The 13,791-nt window shown below is 47.7% G+C and overlaps 1 protein-coding gene and 1 long non-coding RNA gene across 2 annotated transcripts; one reads left to right on the forward strand and one right to left on the reverse strand.

Moving 5' to 3' along the window:
* Positions 1–398: 398 nt before the first annotated feature.
* On the forward strand, positions 399–7,584 carry S1pr5 (sphingosine-1-phosphate receptor 5). Its single transcript, XM_008850039.2, has 2 exons — positions 399–612; positions 5,257–7,584. Exon 2 carries the CDS (start codon positions 5,343–5,345, stop codon positions 6,537–6,539), a length of 1,197 nt encoding a protein of 398 aa, XP_008848261.1. The 5' UTR covers positions 399–612; positions 5,257–5,342; the 3' UTR covers positions 6,540–7,584.
* A 2,218-nt stretch (positions 7,585–9,802) lies between these two features.
* LOC115067149 lies at positions 9,803–13,226 on the reverse strand. Its single transcript, XR_003846583.1, has 2 exons — positions 13,101–13,226; positions 9,803–10,130 (listed from the first exon to the last, which is right to left on the reverse strand). It is a non-coding gene; the product is annotated as an uncharacterized LOC115067149 (long non-coding RNA).
* Between the last annotated feature and the right edge of the window lie 565 nt (positions 13,227–13,791).

A 13,791-nucleotide genomic window follows, 5' to 3' on the forward strand; every position in this document is an offset into this window, starting at 1 on the left:
GTGGAGGGTGCTGAGGGTGAAATGGGATAGGGGATGAAGGAACAACAGGGCAGGAGTCAGACCCCATCTGCCCCTCCCACACAACCCCTCCCCTGAGAACCTGGTGAAAGTGGAGGAGAGAGGCCTGTGCTCCCCAGCTAGGAGTCCTATCCTCACTGAGAAGCAGGACCCCAGTATTACAGCAAGCCCCACAACATCTGCTGTGCTCATAAATTGTCTTTGGGGGTAGGGGGATGTGCAGACCAGGGTGTCAGGTATCAGAAGCCTCTATTGGGCTGGCAAGGGGGTGCTTCACCTTGAAGACCCCTCCCTTTTCTCTGCCATTCTGGGTCCTCCCACCCTGAGTATCCGTGGGAGGGCTAAGCTAGGACTTGCTGGTACCAGTCGCCGCTGGGACGCTTCCCGGGGTGCTGCGGGTGGCACAGGCTGGCAACCCCGGGCTGAGTGCCCGGTCCCCAATAGGAGGAGGAGTGGGCCGTTGCTGGCGATCGCTGGTCCTGAGTGTCGCAGGCCCACCCCCTGGCCTTGTCACCTACTGCCCCGCCCGGAGCAGCTGTCCCCAGCTTCCTGCCAGGCACAACAGTTCAGGGCGCAGCAGCGGCTGGTGCAGGGGTGAGTGTCCAACTTCGAGGGCTTTGTGGAGGTGGGAGTGGGACTCAGCGTTTACTCAAGAGGGGAGTCTTCTTGGAGGGTCCTTCAGGCTTGAAAGACATGTCACTCCTTCCTGGGGTTTCTAGATCTTTTTATCCCATCTTTTATTGGAGACCTCTGGGCAAGGAAAACCGAAAACTGCCGAGCTAGATTCAGATTCCCTGCCAGGAGTGGGGAGGCCGGGAACTTTTCAGCTCAATGTTCTCCTGCCTGGACAAATGTAAAAGTTGCCCAGCATCAGTCCTGTTCCCCTTGCAGGCCAGGACACCCTGGGATTGGACACCTGATCCTCTGCCCAGTGTCCCCAAGCAGGGACTGCTGTTTAACCCACCTCCCTGTACCTGGTGCCTCCCCTGCACCCAGAGTGGCTAAGCCAGCACCTCCCTATCTGTCTGTCTGTCTGCCCTGGATAGTTCCTGCTGTGTTACTCTGAAGTTGTCTAGGATGTGTTTGTCTCTTTGCTTTTTCTGGTACCAAGAGATCTATCTTGAGGGCTGGAGTTTCTCATCTATGAAGTGAGCCTCACTGGGATTGTGTGTCCTTTTTTGTGAGACTGTGTTTGTGTGAGAGTCAGACAACTTTTGGGTCTGACTCTCCGCAAAGTATTTCTCTGGAATCTTGGTTTGTTCATCTGTGAAGTGGGATTAAGAGGGGCTAGGGGTCTGGTGAGTGGCACATGCCTTTTACCTCAGCACTCAGGAGGCAGAGGCAGATCTCTGAGATGGAGGCCAGTCTGGTCTACATAATAACTTCCAAGCCAGCTAAGAATACAGGGAGACCCTGTCTCAAAAAACCAAAAAAAAAAAAAAAGAAAAACACAAACAATTGAGTGTAAGGTTTACTGTGCAATGTATTTCTTTTTCTTGCTTGCTTGCTTTATTCTCTATGTGTGTTTTTGAGACAGGGTCTCCTTGCAGCCCCAACTGACCTGGAACTCACTATGTAGACCAGGCTTGCCTCAATGTCACAGAAATCCATCTGCCTCTGCTTCCCAAGTTCTGGGATTAAACAATGTATTTCTTTAAAGAATTTTTTTAATAGATTCATTTTTCATTTTATGTGTACGAGTGTTTTGCCTGCTTGTATGTAAGTGCACCACGTGCATGCAATGCACATGAAGGCCAGAGAGAGCATCAGGTCCCCTGGAATTAGAGTTACAGGCAGTTGTTAGCTGGGTCCTCTGTAAGAGCAGCCAGTGCTTTTAACTGCAGAGTCAGTTCTCCAGCCCCAAAATAGTTCTTTAAAAACACTTTTTAAAAAATCACATTTATTTATTTGTATGTAGTGGGTGGGTGTAGGGGTGTGTATGTGCATGCCACAGCATGTTTGTGGAGGTCAGACAACTTTTGGGAGTCAGTTCTTTCCTTGCACTGTGTGGTTTCTGGGGATTAAACTCAAGTCTTCGGGCTTGGCAGCAAGCTCCTTTACCCGCACTCTCACCAGCTCTACAAGGTATTCCTTCAGAACCTTCTTGTTTTGCTCACCTGTAAACTGGGAATTGCTGAGAGGATTGACGGGTTCAGTGGCAGGTGAGGAGAGTCATGTGATTTAATGACATGTGTGTCCCCACTAAGATCTCTGCCTGCTATCCTGCTGCTCTGACTCTGTGTGGTATGTGGGTAAGATCATGTTTTTCATGGTGGGATTTTGAAAGGATGATGAGTATTTTATGTATTTATTTTTACTTTGCATGTGAACGTTTTTGCCTGCATGTATGTAAGTGTACCATGTGTGTACAAATGCCTCAGAGGCCAAAAAAGGACATCAGATCCCCTGGAACTGAAGTTACTGATGGTTGTTAGCTGCCATATGGGTGCTAGGAACCAAGCTCGGGTCCTCTGCAAGAGCAGCCAGTGCTCTTAACCACTGAGCCAGTTTTTTTTTTTTTAAAGCAAGCAAGAGCCTATATATAGCAAGCTGTGTGCAGTGGGTGCAGGCTAGTTGTGGGTGAAGGTTGTGAAATTGTAGCCTGTGCCACTGGGTATGAGACCCTGTGTCCAGGACTGAGTCTTGGTCTCTGGGGTGGCTTCTGTCACACAGTCAGTGAACAAATGCTTTGTGTGTGGATGTATTTTCTTGTTACCCTCTGGAATGTGAAGATAGGATGTCAAAGAAGGGATGGAACTGGGCTTCCTGCAGGCTAGGCAAGCATCACTCACTGAGCTGTGGCCCCAGCCTGGGACTGTGTGTCTCTGTTCTCATCTCTATGTGTGCTCTGCTCCTTGAGCCTCTGGTCTCCTCTGTGGTTGTGATTGTCTGTGTGTTTATGTGTTTGTGACTGAGTATGCATCTGGGTATCTCTCTCTGTGTTATTTTTATTCCTTTATTTTGTTCTATTTTATTTTACTTTATTTTATTTATTCTATTTTATTTTATTTTTATTTTATTTGAGACAGGATCTCATGTAGCCCAGACTTGCCTCAGACTCTATGTAGCTGAGATTGCCCTTTAACTATTGATCCTCTTGCTTCTACCACCTGAGCACTGGGATTATAGGTGTATGCCACTATACCCAGCTTTTTAAAAAAGTTTAAGTTTTATATTTTAAAAAATATTTTATGCCGGGTGTGGTGGCTCACACCTATAGTCCCAGCACTTGGGAAGCAGAGGCAGGCGGATCTCTGTGAGTTCAAGGCCAGCCTGGTCTACATAGTGAGTTCCAGGACAGCTGGGGCTACAGGGAGACCCTGTCTCAAAAAGACCAAAAAAGAAAAAAAAACAACAAATTTTATTATTTTTATTTATTTATTTTCTTATTTTATTTACTATTTTTATTTTTTTATGTGTATGTGTATATTGCCTACATGTAGGTAAGTGAACCCACGTGATGCAATGCCTGAGGAGGACAGAAGAGGCTGTCGGATCCCCTGGGACTGGAGTTACAGACAGTTGTTAGCTGTCATGTGGGTGCTGGGATTCGAACCCAGGTCTTCTGCAAGAACAACCAGTGTTCTTAACTGCTGAGTCATCTCTCCAGCCTCTATTATTTTTATTTTTTGTGTACAAGTGTACTGCCTGCATGTGTGTGAGTACACCCTTGTCGTGCAATGCCTTGGAGGTCAGAAGAGGGATTCCTATTCCCCAGAACTGGAGTTAAGGATGGTTCGTAGCTGCCATGTGGGAGCTGGGAATCGAACCTGGGTCCTCTGTGCTGAGCCATCTCTCCAGCCCCAAGTTCTGTATTTTTAAAAGTATTTTATTTATTTGTAATTGTGTGTTTAAATATTATTTTAAATATTATTAAAAATATTATTTTTATTTAAAAATAATAATTTATTTTTATTTTATGTATATGCGTGCACTGCCTGCATGCAGGTAAGTGCACCGGTGTCATGCAATGCCCCAGGAGGACAGAAGAGGGCGTCAAGTTCCCCTGATACTAGAGTTAAGGACGGTTCATAGCCTCCATGTGGGTGCTGGGAATTGAACTTGGGTTCTCTGCAAGAGCAGTCAGTCCTCTTAACCACTGAGCCATCTCTCCAGCCCTAAGTTTTCTATTTTTTAATTTAATTAATTAATTTTTATTTTTGACCTTTTTGAGACAGGGTCTCCCTATAGCCCCAGCTGGCCTGGAACTCACTATGTAGATCAGGCTGGCCTTGAACTCACAGTGATCCATCTGCCTCTGACTCCAGAGTTGTGGGATTAAAGATACACCCCACCATGCCCAGCTTATTTATTATTTATTTTGAGAGAGAGTTTAACTATGCAACCTTGGCTGGCCTGAAAATTGCTATGTAGACCAGGCTGACCTAGTTTGCTCAGACACTTGCCTGCCTCTGTTTGTCAAATGCTGGGATTAAAAGGTGTATATCTTCCTGTCTATCTCTCTCTTTCTCTTTTTTCTTCCCTCTCTCTGTCTGTCTATTTCTTTCTCTCTCTCTCTTTCTTTCTTTCTTTCTTTCTTTCTTTCTTTCTTTCTTTCTTTCTTTCTTTCAACTGTCTGTCTTTATTTGTTTTGAGACAGGGTCTCACTATGTAGACCAGACTGGCCTTGAACTTGCTATGTAGACCAGGCTGGCCTTGAACGTGCTATGTAGACCAGGCTGGCCTCCAACTCACGGAAATCCACTTTTCTGCCTCCTGAGTATGACTGGGATTAAAGTGTGCGCCACCACACCTGACACTTGTCTGCATGTATGTAAGTGCACCTGTGTGTGCAGTGCCCATGGTGGTCACAGAAGGGCATTGAATTCCCGGGAACTGGATTTACAGATGGTTGTTTGCCACCATGTGGGTGCTGGGAATTAACCCTGAGTCATCTCTCCAGCCCCCTGCCTGTAGTTTTTCATCTAGAGGTTGGGACCCTGTGAAGTTTCCCATCCGTTTTGGCATGTCTTCCGGTTTTGCTTTTATGCAGGGGTTGTTGGGCTGCCATACTGTGGAGATTTCTTGGGTAGTACTTCTTTTTCATAGACTTTGAGGGCACCCTACAGATAGTCTGTGGTGCATGTGTTTGTGTGTCTGTGTATATCTTCAGACACCCCTCTTCCTCCTTAAACCTTCCTAAGATCCCCCTTGAGTATGTGTGTGGTTAGGGGTTGGGGGCCCATCTCCTGCGCTCCTTCAGGATTCCTACATACTGACTCTCCCTGCCTTCTAAAGGCTTTTGTTCGCAGTGGTCAAGGTGGACAACCGTCCAGACGCTGCACCGACCTCCGGGTGGCCTCGGGAGGTGGGGCGCACAGCCCATGGATTCGGGGCTGCTGCGGCCCGCGCCGGTCAGCGAGGTCATCGTCCTGCATTACAACTACACCGGCAAGCTCCGTGGGGCGCGGTACCAACCTGGCGCTGGGCTGCGCGCTGATGCTGTGGTGTGTCTGGCCGTGTGTGCCTTCATCGTGTTGGAGAACCTGGCTGTGCTAGTGGTCCTGGGACGCCACCCTCGCTTTCATGCGCCCATGTTCCTCCTCCTGGGCAGCCTCACCCTGTCCGATTTGCTGGCAGGTGCAGCCTATGCCACCAACATCTTGCTGTCAGGGCCACTCACGCTGCGACTCTCCCCTGCGCTCTGGTTCGCCAGGGAGGGTGGTGTCTTTGTGGCGTTGTCTGCATCGGTGTTGAGCCTCCTGGCCATTGCACTTGAACGCTACCTCACCATGGCCCGCCGAGGACCTGCACCTGCAGCCAGTCGGGGTCGTACGGTGGCTCTGGCGGTGGCGGCCTGGAGCGTGTCGTTGCTGCTTGGGTTGCTGCCAGCGCTGGGCTGGAATTGCCTGGGTCGCCTGGAGGCCTGTTCCACCGTCCTGCCACTCTATGCAAAAGCCTACGTCCTCTTCTGCGTTCTGGCCTTCGTGGGCATCCTGGCTGCCATCTGCGCACTTTATGCACGGATTTATTGCCAGGTGAGAGCCAACGCGCGTCGCCGACGGACCGGGCCGGGTTCAGTTAGGGCCACCTTCACCAGAGCCCGTCGCGCCCCCAGGTCGCTGGCCCTGTTGCGCACACTCAGTGTGGTCCTCCTAGCCTTTGTGGTCTGCTGGGGACCCCTGTTCCTCTTGCTGTTGCTGGATGTGGCATGCCCAGCTCGCGCATGTCCGGTGCTCCTGCAGGCTGACCCCTTCTTGGGTCTAGCCATGGCTAACTCGCTCCTCAATCCTATCATCTATACGTTCACCAACCGAGACCTGCGCCATGCACTTCTGCGGCTGCTCTGCTGTGGCCGCTGTCCCTGCAGCTCAGGCTCCTCTGGCAGCTTGCAGAGATCCCCCAGCGCCCCTGAGCCTTCGGGGCGTGGTGGTGGTAGAGGCCTGAAAAGCTGCCTGCCACCAGGTCTGGATCGCAGTTCCTCTCCGCAGCTGGAAGGGATGGACACCAGCTATTCCACTGGCAGCCCCGGACCAGCTGTGGCCAGCCAGACTCTGGTACCTGAACTCTCTGCAGATTGATGCTCTCCAACCCTCTGTCGCCCTTCCCAAGAGCAGAATGACTCAGAACAAACCCATTTGGAGGAAGCACAGCCCAAGACGGTAAAGCCGAAAAGATGCAAGGGAAATGGTTTACTGGCACTAAACCCTGGAACAGAATAAAAAACCCGCCCTTTGTGTGTTTGAAGCTCTGGTAGGGCACACCAACAACGATAGGCAGATGGAGTAATTCCATTGACAATATAGCCAGGGGATGGTGTAGAGGTAGTGATGTGGGAGCTGAGACAGCCTGCCAGAAGAGCCTTACAGTGTGTGCAAAGGCCCTAGGGCTCATGGGGTTTATTTTTATTTTCTATTTTATTTTTTCCATTTTCTATTTAATTTTTTTAAGAACAGCCTCCATGTGTCCCCAGCTTGCCATGAACTCGCTGACCTCAGTCTCACAAGAGATCCACCTGCCTCTGCCTCCCAAGTGCTGGGGGTGAAGGTGAGCACTGTGTCCAGTAGCTCATAGGGTTTATGAAAAGCGAAGATCCTAATGTGGCTGAGAGAAAATAGAAGGAGCAGAGATGGGGATAGATGAGATGAGAGGGCAGGTTGTGTGAGGCCTGATGGGTTCTGAGGAAGGGCCTTTGGCTCTGAGTAAAGTGGGAGCCATAGAGATTTCTAAACAGAGGGAGGACATGCCTCCATTCAGGCCTGCACAGGTGCTCTTTGACCAGGGTGGCTTCAAAGATAGCAACCAGAAGAAGGTGTGGGGGGGGGGGACGCAGCTGTCAGCATGATCAGAACCAGGTGAGTTGCAGAGCCAAGTGAGATGCTGTGTGCAGGTAGCAGACAGAATAAGAGGTGGGTGGGGACTGAGAAGAGTTGTAGAGAGCAAGGTCAGCTCCAAGAATTTGACTCTGGGATACTTAGACAAATCCTGACCACCAAACTTCTAGAATGCAGTGTCAAATTCTTCATGCAAAATGCAAGTACAATAAAACAGTAAGAGCCATTAAAGCTTTGCTTAAAAAATATTTATTTTATGTGTGAAAGTTTTACCTGCATGTATGGAAGTGCACCACATGCATGCAGTGCTCACAGAGGCCAGAAGAGGGCATTGAATCCCTGCAACTGGAGTTGCAGATGGTTGTTAGCTGCTATGTGAGTGCTGGAAACTGAACCTGGGTTCTCTGCAAGAACAGCCAGTGCTCTTAACTGCTGAGCCAGCCGTACAGCCCTCAGCTTTGCTTTCTTACCCTTACTGTCATCTTTCAAAATAAGTGTTCATCAATTTTGAGGGGGTGAGCTCTCATCCCCTGCTTTTTTTGGGAAAGAATCTCACTGTGTAGCACCAGCTAGCCTGGAACTCCCTATGTAGACCAGGCTGCCCTCCATCTCACAAAAATCCACCTGCCTCTGCTTCTGTGGTACTGGGATTAAAGGTGTGCACCATCATGCCAACACCCTCGTTGGTTTTAAAGTATTTTGTTTGAGGGGCTGGCAAGATGGCTCAGCAGTTAAGAGCACCGACTGCTCCTGCAGAGGACGCGGGTTCAAGTCCCAGCACCCACATGGCAGCTACGAACTGTCCTTAACTCCACTTCCAGGGGATTCCGAAGCCCTCTTCTGACCTCTGCAGCACTGCACAACACGGGTGCACTCACATACATGCAGGCAATACACTCATACACACAAAAAAATAATAAATATTTTAAAATATTTTATTTGAGCTGGGAGTGATGGTGCACGCCTTTAATCCCAGCAATTGGGAGTCGGAGACAGGCAGATTTCTGTGGGACCATCCAGGGCTAAATAGTGAGACAATGTCTCAAAAATTATTTGATTTATTTTGTGTCTGTGTGTATGAGTATGGATACCCATATACCGTGGCAAGAGTGTGCAGGTCAGAGGACAACTTGTGGAAGTCAGCTTTCTCCTTCCACCATGTGGATCCCAGAGATCTAATGTAGGTTGTGAGACTTGGCCACGATCTCCTTTACTTGCTGAGCCATGTTGCTGCCCTTCGTGATTTTTTTTTTTTTTTGAGAGGTTTCATGTAACCTAGGCTGGCTTCAGATTTACTGTGTAGCCAAAGATGACCTTGAAATTTTCATTCATTCATTCATTCATTCATTCATTCATTCGTCTTTTCCCTGTAGCCCCGACCTTGAACTTTTGATCCTCTAGCCTTCACCTCCCTAGTGCTGGGATGACAGGTGAATGCCACCCACACCTGTTTTATGTGGTGCTGGGTATCAACCCAGGATTGTGTGCATGCTAGTAGGCAAGCACTCTACCCTCTTGAGCTCCAGCACCAACCCCTCACTCTCCATTTGACAGATGAAGAACCTGCACATGGTGAATGCTGCCCCGCTGTCTTGGCAACAGTGCCTTCAAGCATTCAGCAGGGGTGGACTAGTGTCCTCTGCTCTTAGAGAACTCAGGCAAGGCTGGAGTGCAACACTCCCCTGGAGGGTCTGCATTCTTGCACCTGAAGATACCAGGGCCCTAATTTGTGGCTGTAAGAGGCTGGGTGGGGGCTGGAGAGATGGCTCAGCGGTTAAGAGCACTGATTGCTCTTGCAGAGGACCCAAGTTCAAGTCTCAGCACCCACATGGCGTCTGCGAACCATCCTTAACTCCAGTTCCAGGGGAATTCGAAGCTCTCTTCTGACCTCCGCAGCATTGCACGGCACGGGTGCACTCACATATATGCAGGAAATACACTCATACACATAAAATAAAAATAAAAATAAAAGGCTGGGTAGCCTTGTGTCACCAGCGGGTCCCTAGACACATTCTTTTTTTTTTTGAGACAGGGTCTCCCTGTAGCCCTAGCTGACCTGGATTCAGCTATGGAGACCAGGCTGGCCTCGAACTCACAGAGATCCGCCTGCCTAGTGCTGGGATTAAAGGTGTGCGCCACCACGCCTGGCCATAGACACATTTTTGACCCCTGGCACAGGTGATGGATGGGTGGTTGCTGCAGGCGGGCCTCGGGTTGGTGGTTAAACGGCATTGCACCACCTTGCGGCAGCCTTGAGAAGTGCAGGCAGCCTCTGGGCCGAGTGGGGAGCCTCTGGCTGCTTTAAGCTGCAGCATGCCACCTTGTGGCTGCTCTGGGAACTTCAGGAAGATGAGGTGAAGGACCATCCACAGAGCCTTGGAGACTCTCAGTCGCACATAAACTGGGGCTTCAGACGCAAGCGCAAAAACCAACCTTTTTCCAAGAACACAAGTGCACCAAAAAAAGGAAGGAGTTTAAAGCTAAGAAATAAGAACCAGAGTCAGACCTGCAACAGGCAAGGAATAGGTTTATTGAAGGGAACATACAAAGGGCCCCTGCTGTCCATGGATACGGACATCAGCATAAGCAAAACGATCTGGTCTTATATAGGAGTTCTGCTGAACAGAGCTGCGGGAATTTGCTTGGTGTCAGGTGTTAGTGTCTTTGGGGTACTTGAGGGTCTTCCTTCCTGAGGTTATTTTCTCAAGATGAGCAGTCAAGTTATCTTTTGGCACAGCAGTGGTTAGATTGACTCTAAGCAGTCTCTGTGAGCCAGGGAAGTGGCTAGTTGTTAAGTCCTGATCAAAGGCCAAGCTGCCAGCTTTGGCCATTAGCTACCTAGAGGAATTTATGTAAGGAAGCTTATGACTCTCTTGCAATTTACACATTCTATCAGGCATTGCATGCATGGTGCACTTACATATATGCAGGCATAATACTGATATGCATAAAATAAAAATACATAAATTTAAGAATAAAAATATTACATTTTAATCTAGTCATTGTGTATGTGTGTTTATTCATACACATGTGTATGGAGCTCAGAGGACAACTTGCAGGAGCTGTTCTCTCTTTCTACCATATAGGTCCCAGGGACAAACTCAAATTATCAGGCTTGGCTGCAAGTATTTTTTCCTGATGAGCCAGCTCACCAGCCTGGGTTTTGTTTTTTACCCAGGATCTTGTTATGTTGTCCAGGTTGGTCTTGAACTTGTGGCAATCTTCTTGCTTCAACCTCCTGAGTACTGGGGTTACAGGTACCATAGCATGAGTGTACTTTATCCCTTCCACACGCAACATTAAATAAATAAAAATGCTTTAAAAAAAATTCAGTTAGCTGCGGTGGTGCACACCTTTAATCCCAGCACCCAGAGGCAGAGGCAGGTGAAGCTCTATGAGTTTGAGGTCAGCCTGGTCTACAAGGTGTGAACTTATCTCAAAACAAAATAAATCAAAACCAAAACAAAACCCACAAGGAGCTGGGGAGATGGCTCAACAGTTTAGAGCACTGGCTGCTCTCACAGAGGACCTGGGTTCAGTTCCCAGCACCCACATGACAACTAACAACTGTCTGTAACTCCAGGTCTAGGGGATCTGACAGCCTCTTCTGGCCTCTGCAGAACTTGCATGCATGTTGTGCACTTAAATACATGCAGGGAAAACACTTATACACATAAATAAAAAATAAATCAACAGCATTTTTAAAAAATAAAAAATGTGTGGTGGCACATGTCTTTAATCCCAGCACTCGGGAGGCAGAGGCAGGCAGATCACTGTGAGTTCAAGGCCAGCCTGGTCTACATGGAGAAAGAAAGGAAGAAAGACAGAAAGAAAGAAAGAAAGAAAGGAAGGAAGGGAGGAAGGAGGAGGAAGGAGGGAGGGAGGGAGGGAAGGAAGGAGGAAGGAAGGAAGGAAGGAAGGAGGAAGGAAGGAATTAAGAGAAAGAAAAAAAGAGAAAGGAAGAAATGGGGATAGAGATATGGCTCAGTGGTTAAGGGAGCTGGCTGTGGTGGTTTGAATGAAAATGTCCCCAGATGATGGCGCTGTTTTGGGAAGTTTTAGAAGGTGTGACTATCCTGGAGGAAGCATGTCACTGGAGGGTGGGAGAGTTTTCAAGCCTTGCCAGATCTCCAGTCGCTCTCTTGCTGCCTGTGACTGCGTGATGATGTGAGAGCTTAGCTTCTGCTGCTCCTGGTCCAGCCACCTCCAGCCACCATGCCTCCCTGCCATGACGGACTGTAATTCCCCTGGAACCGTAAGCTCAAATAAACTCTTCCTTCTATAAGTTGCTCAGGTCAGTGTTTCTTCACAGCAACAGAAAAGTGACTAATACACTGTTCCTGCAGTAGACCTGGGTTCAAATCCCAGCACCCACATGGTGGCTAACAACCATTGGTAACTCCAGTTCCAAGTGATCAGACTCCCTTTTCTGTCCTCCACAGGAATTGCATGACACAGGTGCACTTACATACACGCAGGCATAACACAAATATACATAAAATAAAAAATAGTAATCTTTAAACTTAAAAAAACACAACTAGAAATACTATTATCTTGGAAATTGTATATACATTAAATTAATTTTCTAATTAATGTGGTGACTGATCTATGTTACTCAAATTGGTCTTGAACTGCTTTTATTATAGTGATACTTTTTTTTTTTTTTTTTTTTTATTTTCTTTTTTTTTTTTTTTTTTTTTTTGGTCTTTCTGAGACAGGGTCTCCCAAGCCCCAGCTGTCCTGGAACTCACTATGTAGACCAGGCTGGCCTTGAACTCACAGGGTACACCTGGCCCCTATAGTGATACTTTTTTTTAAAAATATTTTATTATTTTTATTTTATGCGTATGTGTGTATTGCCTGCGTGTAGGTAAGTGCACCCATGTTGTGTAATACCCGCAGAGGACATAAGAGGCTGTTGGATCCCCTGGACCTGGAGTTACGGACAGTTGTTAGCTGCCATGTGGGTGCTGGGATTTGAACCTGGGTCTTCTGCAAGAACAGTCAGTGTTCTTAACCACTAAGCCATCTCTCCAGCCCTAGTGATACTTTTTTAAAAAAAATACTTATTATTATTATTTTTTTATGTGTATGAGTGTATTGCCTGCGCGTGTGTGAGTGCACCTGTGTCATGCAATGCCTCGGAGGTCAGGAAAGGGCTTCGGATGCCCCTAGAACTGGAGCTAAGGATGGTTCGTAGCCACCATGTGGGTGCTGGGAATCAAACCTGGGTCCTCTGCAAGAGCAGTCAGTGCTCTTAACCGCTGAGCCATCTCTCTGGCCCCTACTTTGTATCAGAAGAAAATAAAGGAGCTGAGAGATAAGGAGCATGCCTGCACTCTCAAAACCAGGAGGGTCCAGATTTTAAATGGACCTGGGCTACATAATGATATATTGTCTCCAAAATCAGTCAACTAATAAGAAAATAATCTTTATTAATTGTTAATATTTGAGTCAGGGTCTCACTCTGTAGCCCTGGCTGGCCTGGAACTTGCTATGTAGACCAGACTGACCTGGATCTCACAGAGATTTGCCTGCCTCTGCCTCTTGAGTGCTGGGATTAAAGGTGTGTGCCATTGCACATGACCAGTACTAAAAATTTTTTATTAGTAAGTTTGTTTATGCTTATGTGGAGGTCAGAGAACAAGTTGCAGGAGTCAGTTGTAGGCCTTCCACAATGTGGGTCTCAGGAATTGAGCTCAGGCCATCAGGATTGGCACCAAGTGCCTTTACCAGCTGCATCATCTTGACAACCCAAGAAATAACTTTATATCACAGACCCAAATACATCAAGTAAGTACCCCTTACTATTAAAAGCATTGGGGGTGGAGCAGTGACTCAGTGCTTAAGACCACTGACTGTTCTTGCAGGGGACCCGGGTTCAGTTTCCAGCACCCACGTGATGGATACCACTGTCCTTAACACCAGTTCCAGGAGATCCAGCATCCTCTTCTGGCCTCTGTGGGCATTGCATACACATGGTATACTTACATACACGTAGGTAAAACACTCATACACATAAAATAAATCTTTTTTCTTGAGGTGGGCTCTTTTTTTGAGACAGGGTCTCCCTATAGCCCCAGGTGACCTGGAACTCACTATGTAGAATGGGTTGACCTTGATATCACAGAGATTCCCCTGCCTTTGCCTCCTGAGTGCTGGACTTAAAAGCATGTGCCATCATGCCTGACTTAAGGTAAAATAAATGTTTTTTAAAAGCTAGGGAGGCTGGAGAGATGGCTCAGTGGTTAAGAGCACTGGCTGCCCTTATAGAGGACCTAGGTTTGATTCCCAGCACCCACAAGGTGGGTAACCATTGTCCATAGCTCCTATTACTGGGGATCCCGTGCTCTCTTCTGACCTCCACTGGCATTGCATGCCTCAAGTACATTCATATACATGCAGGGAAAACACTCATACACACAAAATAAAAAAATAATAAATAAAATACTTTAAAAAAAATCTCAGGAGGGGTATGGTGGCACATACCTTTAATCCC

Source organism: Nannospalax galili, unplaced genomic scaffold (genome assembly GCF_000622305.1).
Source record: "Nannospalax galili isolate Female #2095 unplaced genomic scaffold, S.galili_v1.0 scaffold1685, whole genome shotgun sequence".
In the NCBI taxonomy this organism is placed as follows: domain Eukaryota; kingdom Metazoa; phylum Chordata; class Mammalia; order Rodentia; family Spalacidae; genus Nannospalax; species Nannospalax galili.

What these genes read in the sequence shown, in the direction of transcription:
- S1pr5 (XM_008850039.2), top strand. Translation starts at nt 5,343, where the DNA reads ATGGATTCGGGGCTGCTGCGGCCCGCGCCGGTCAGCGAGGTCATCGTC.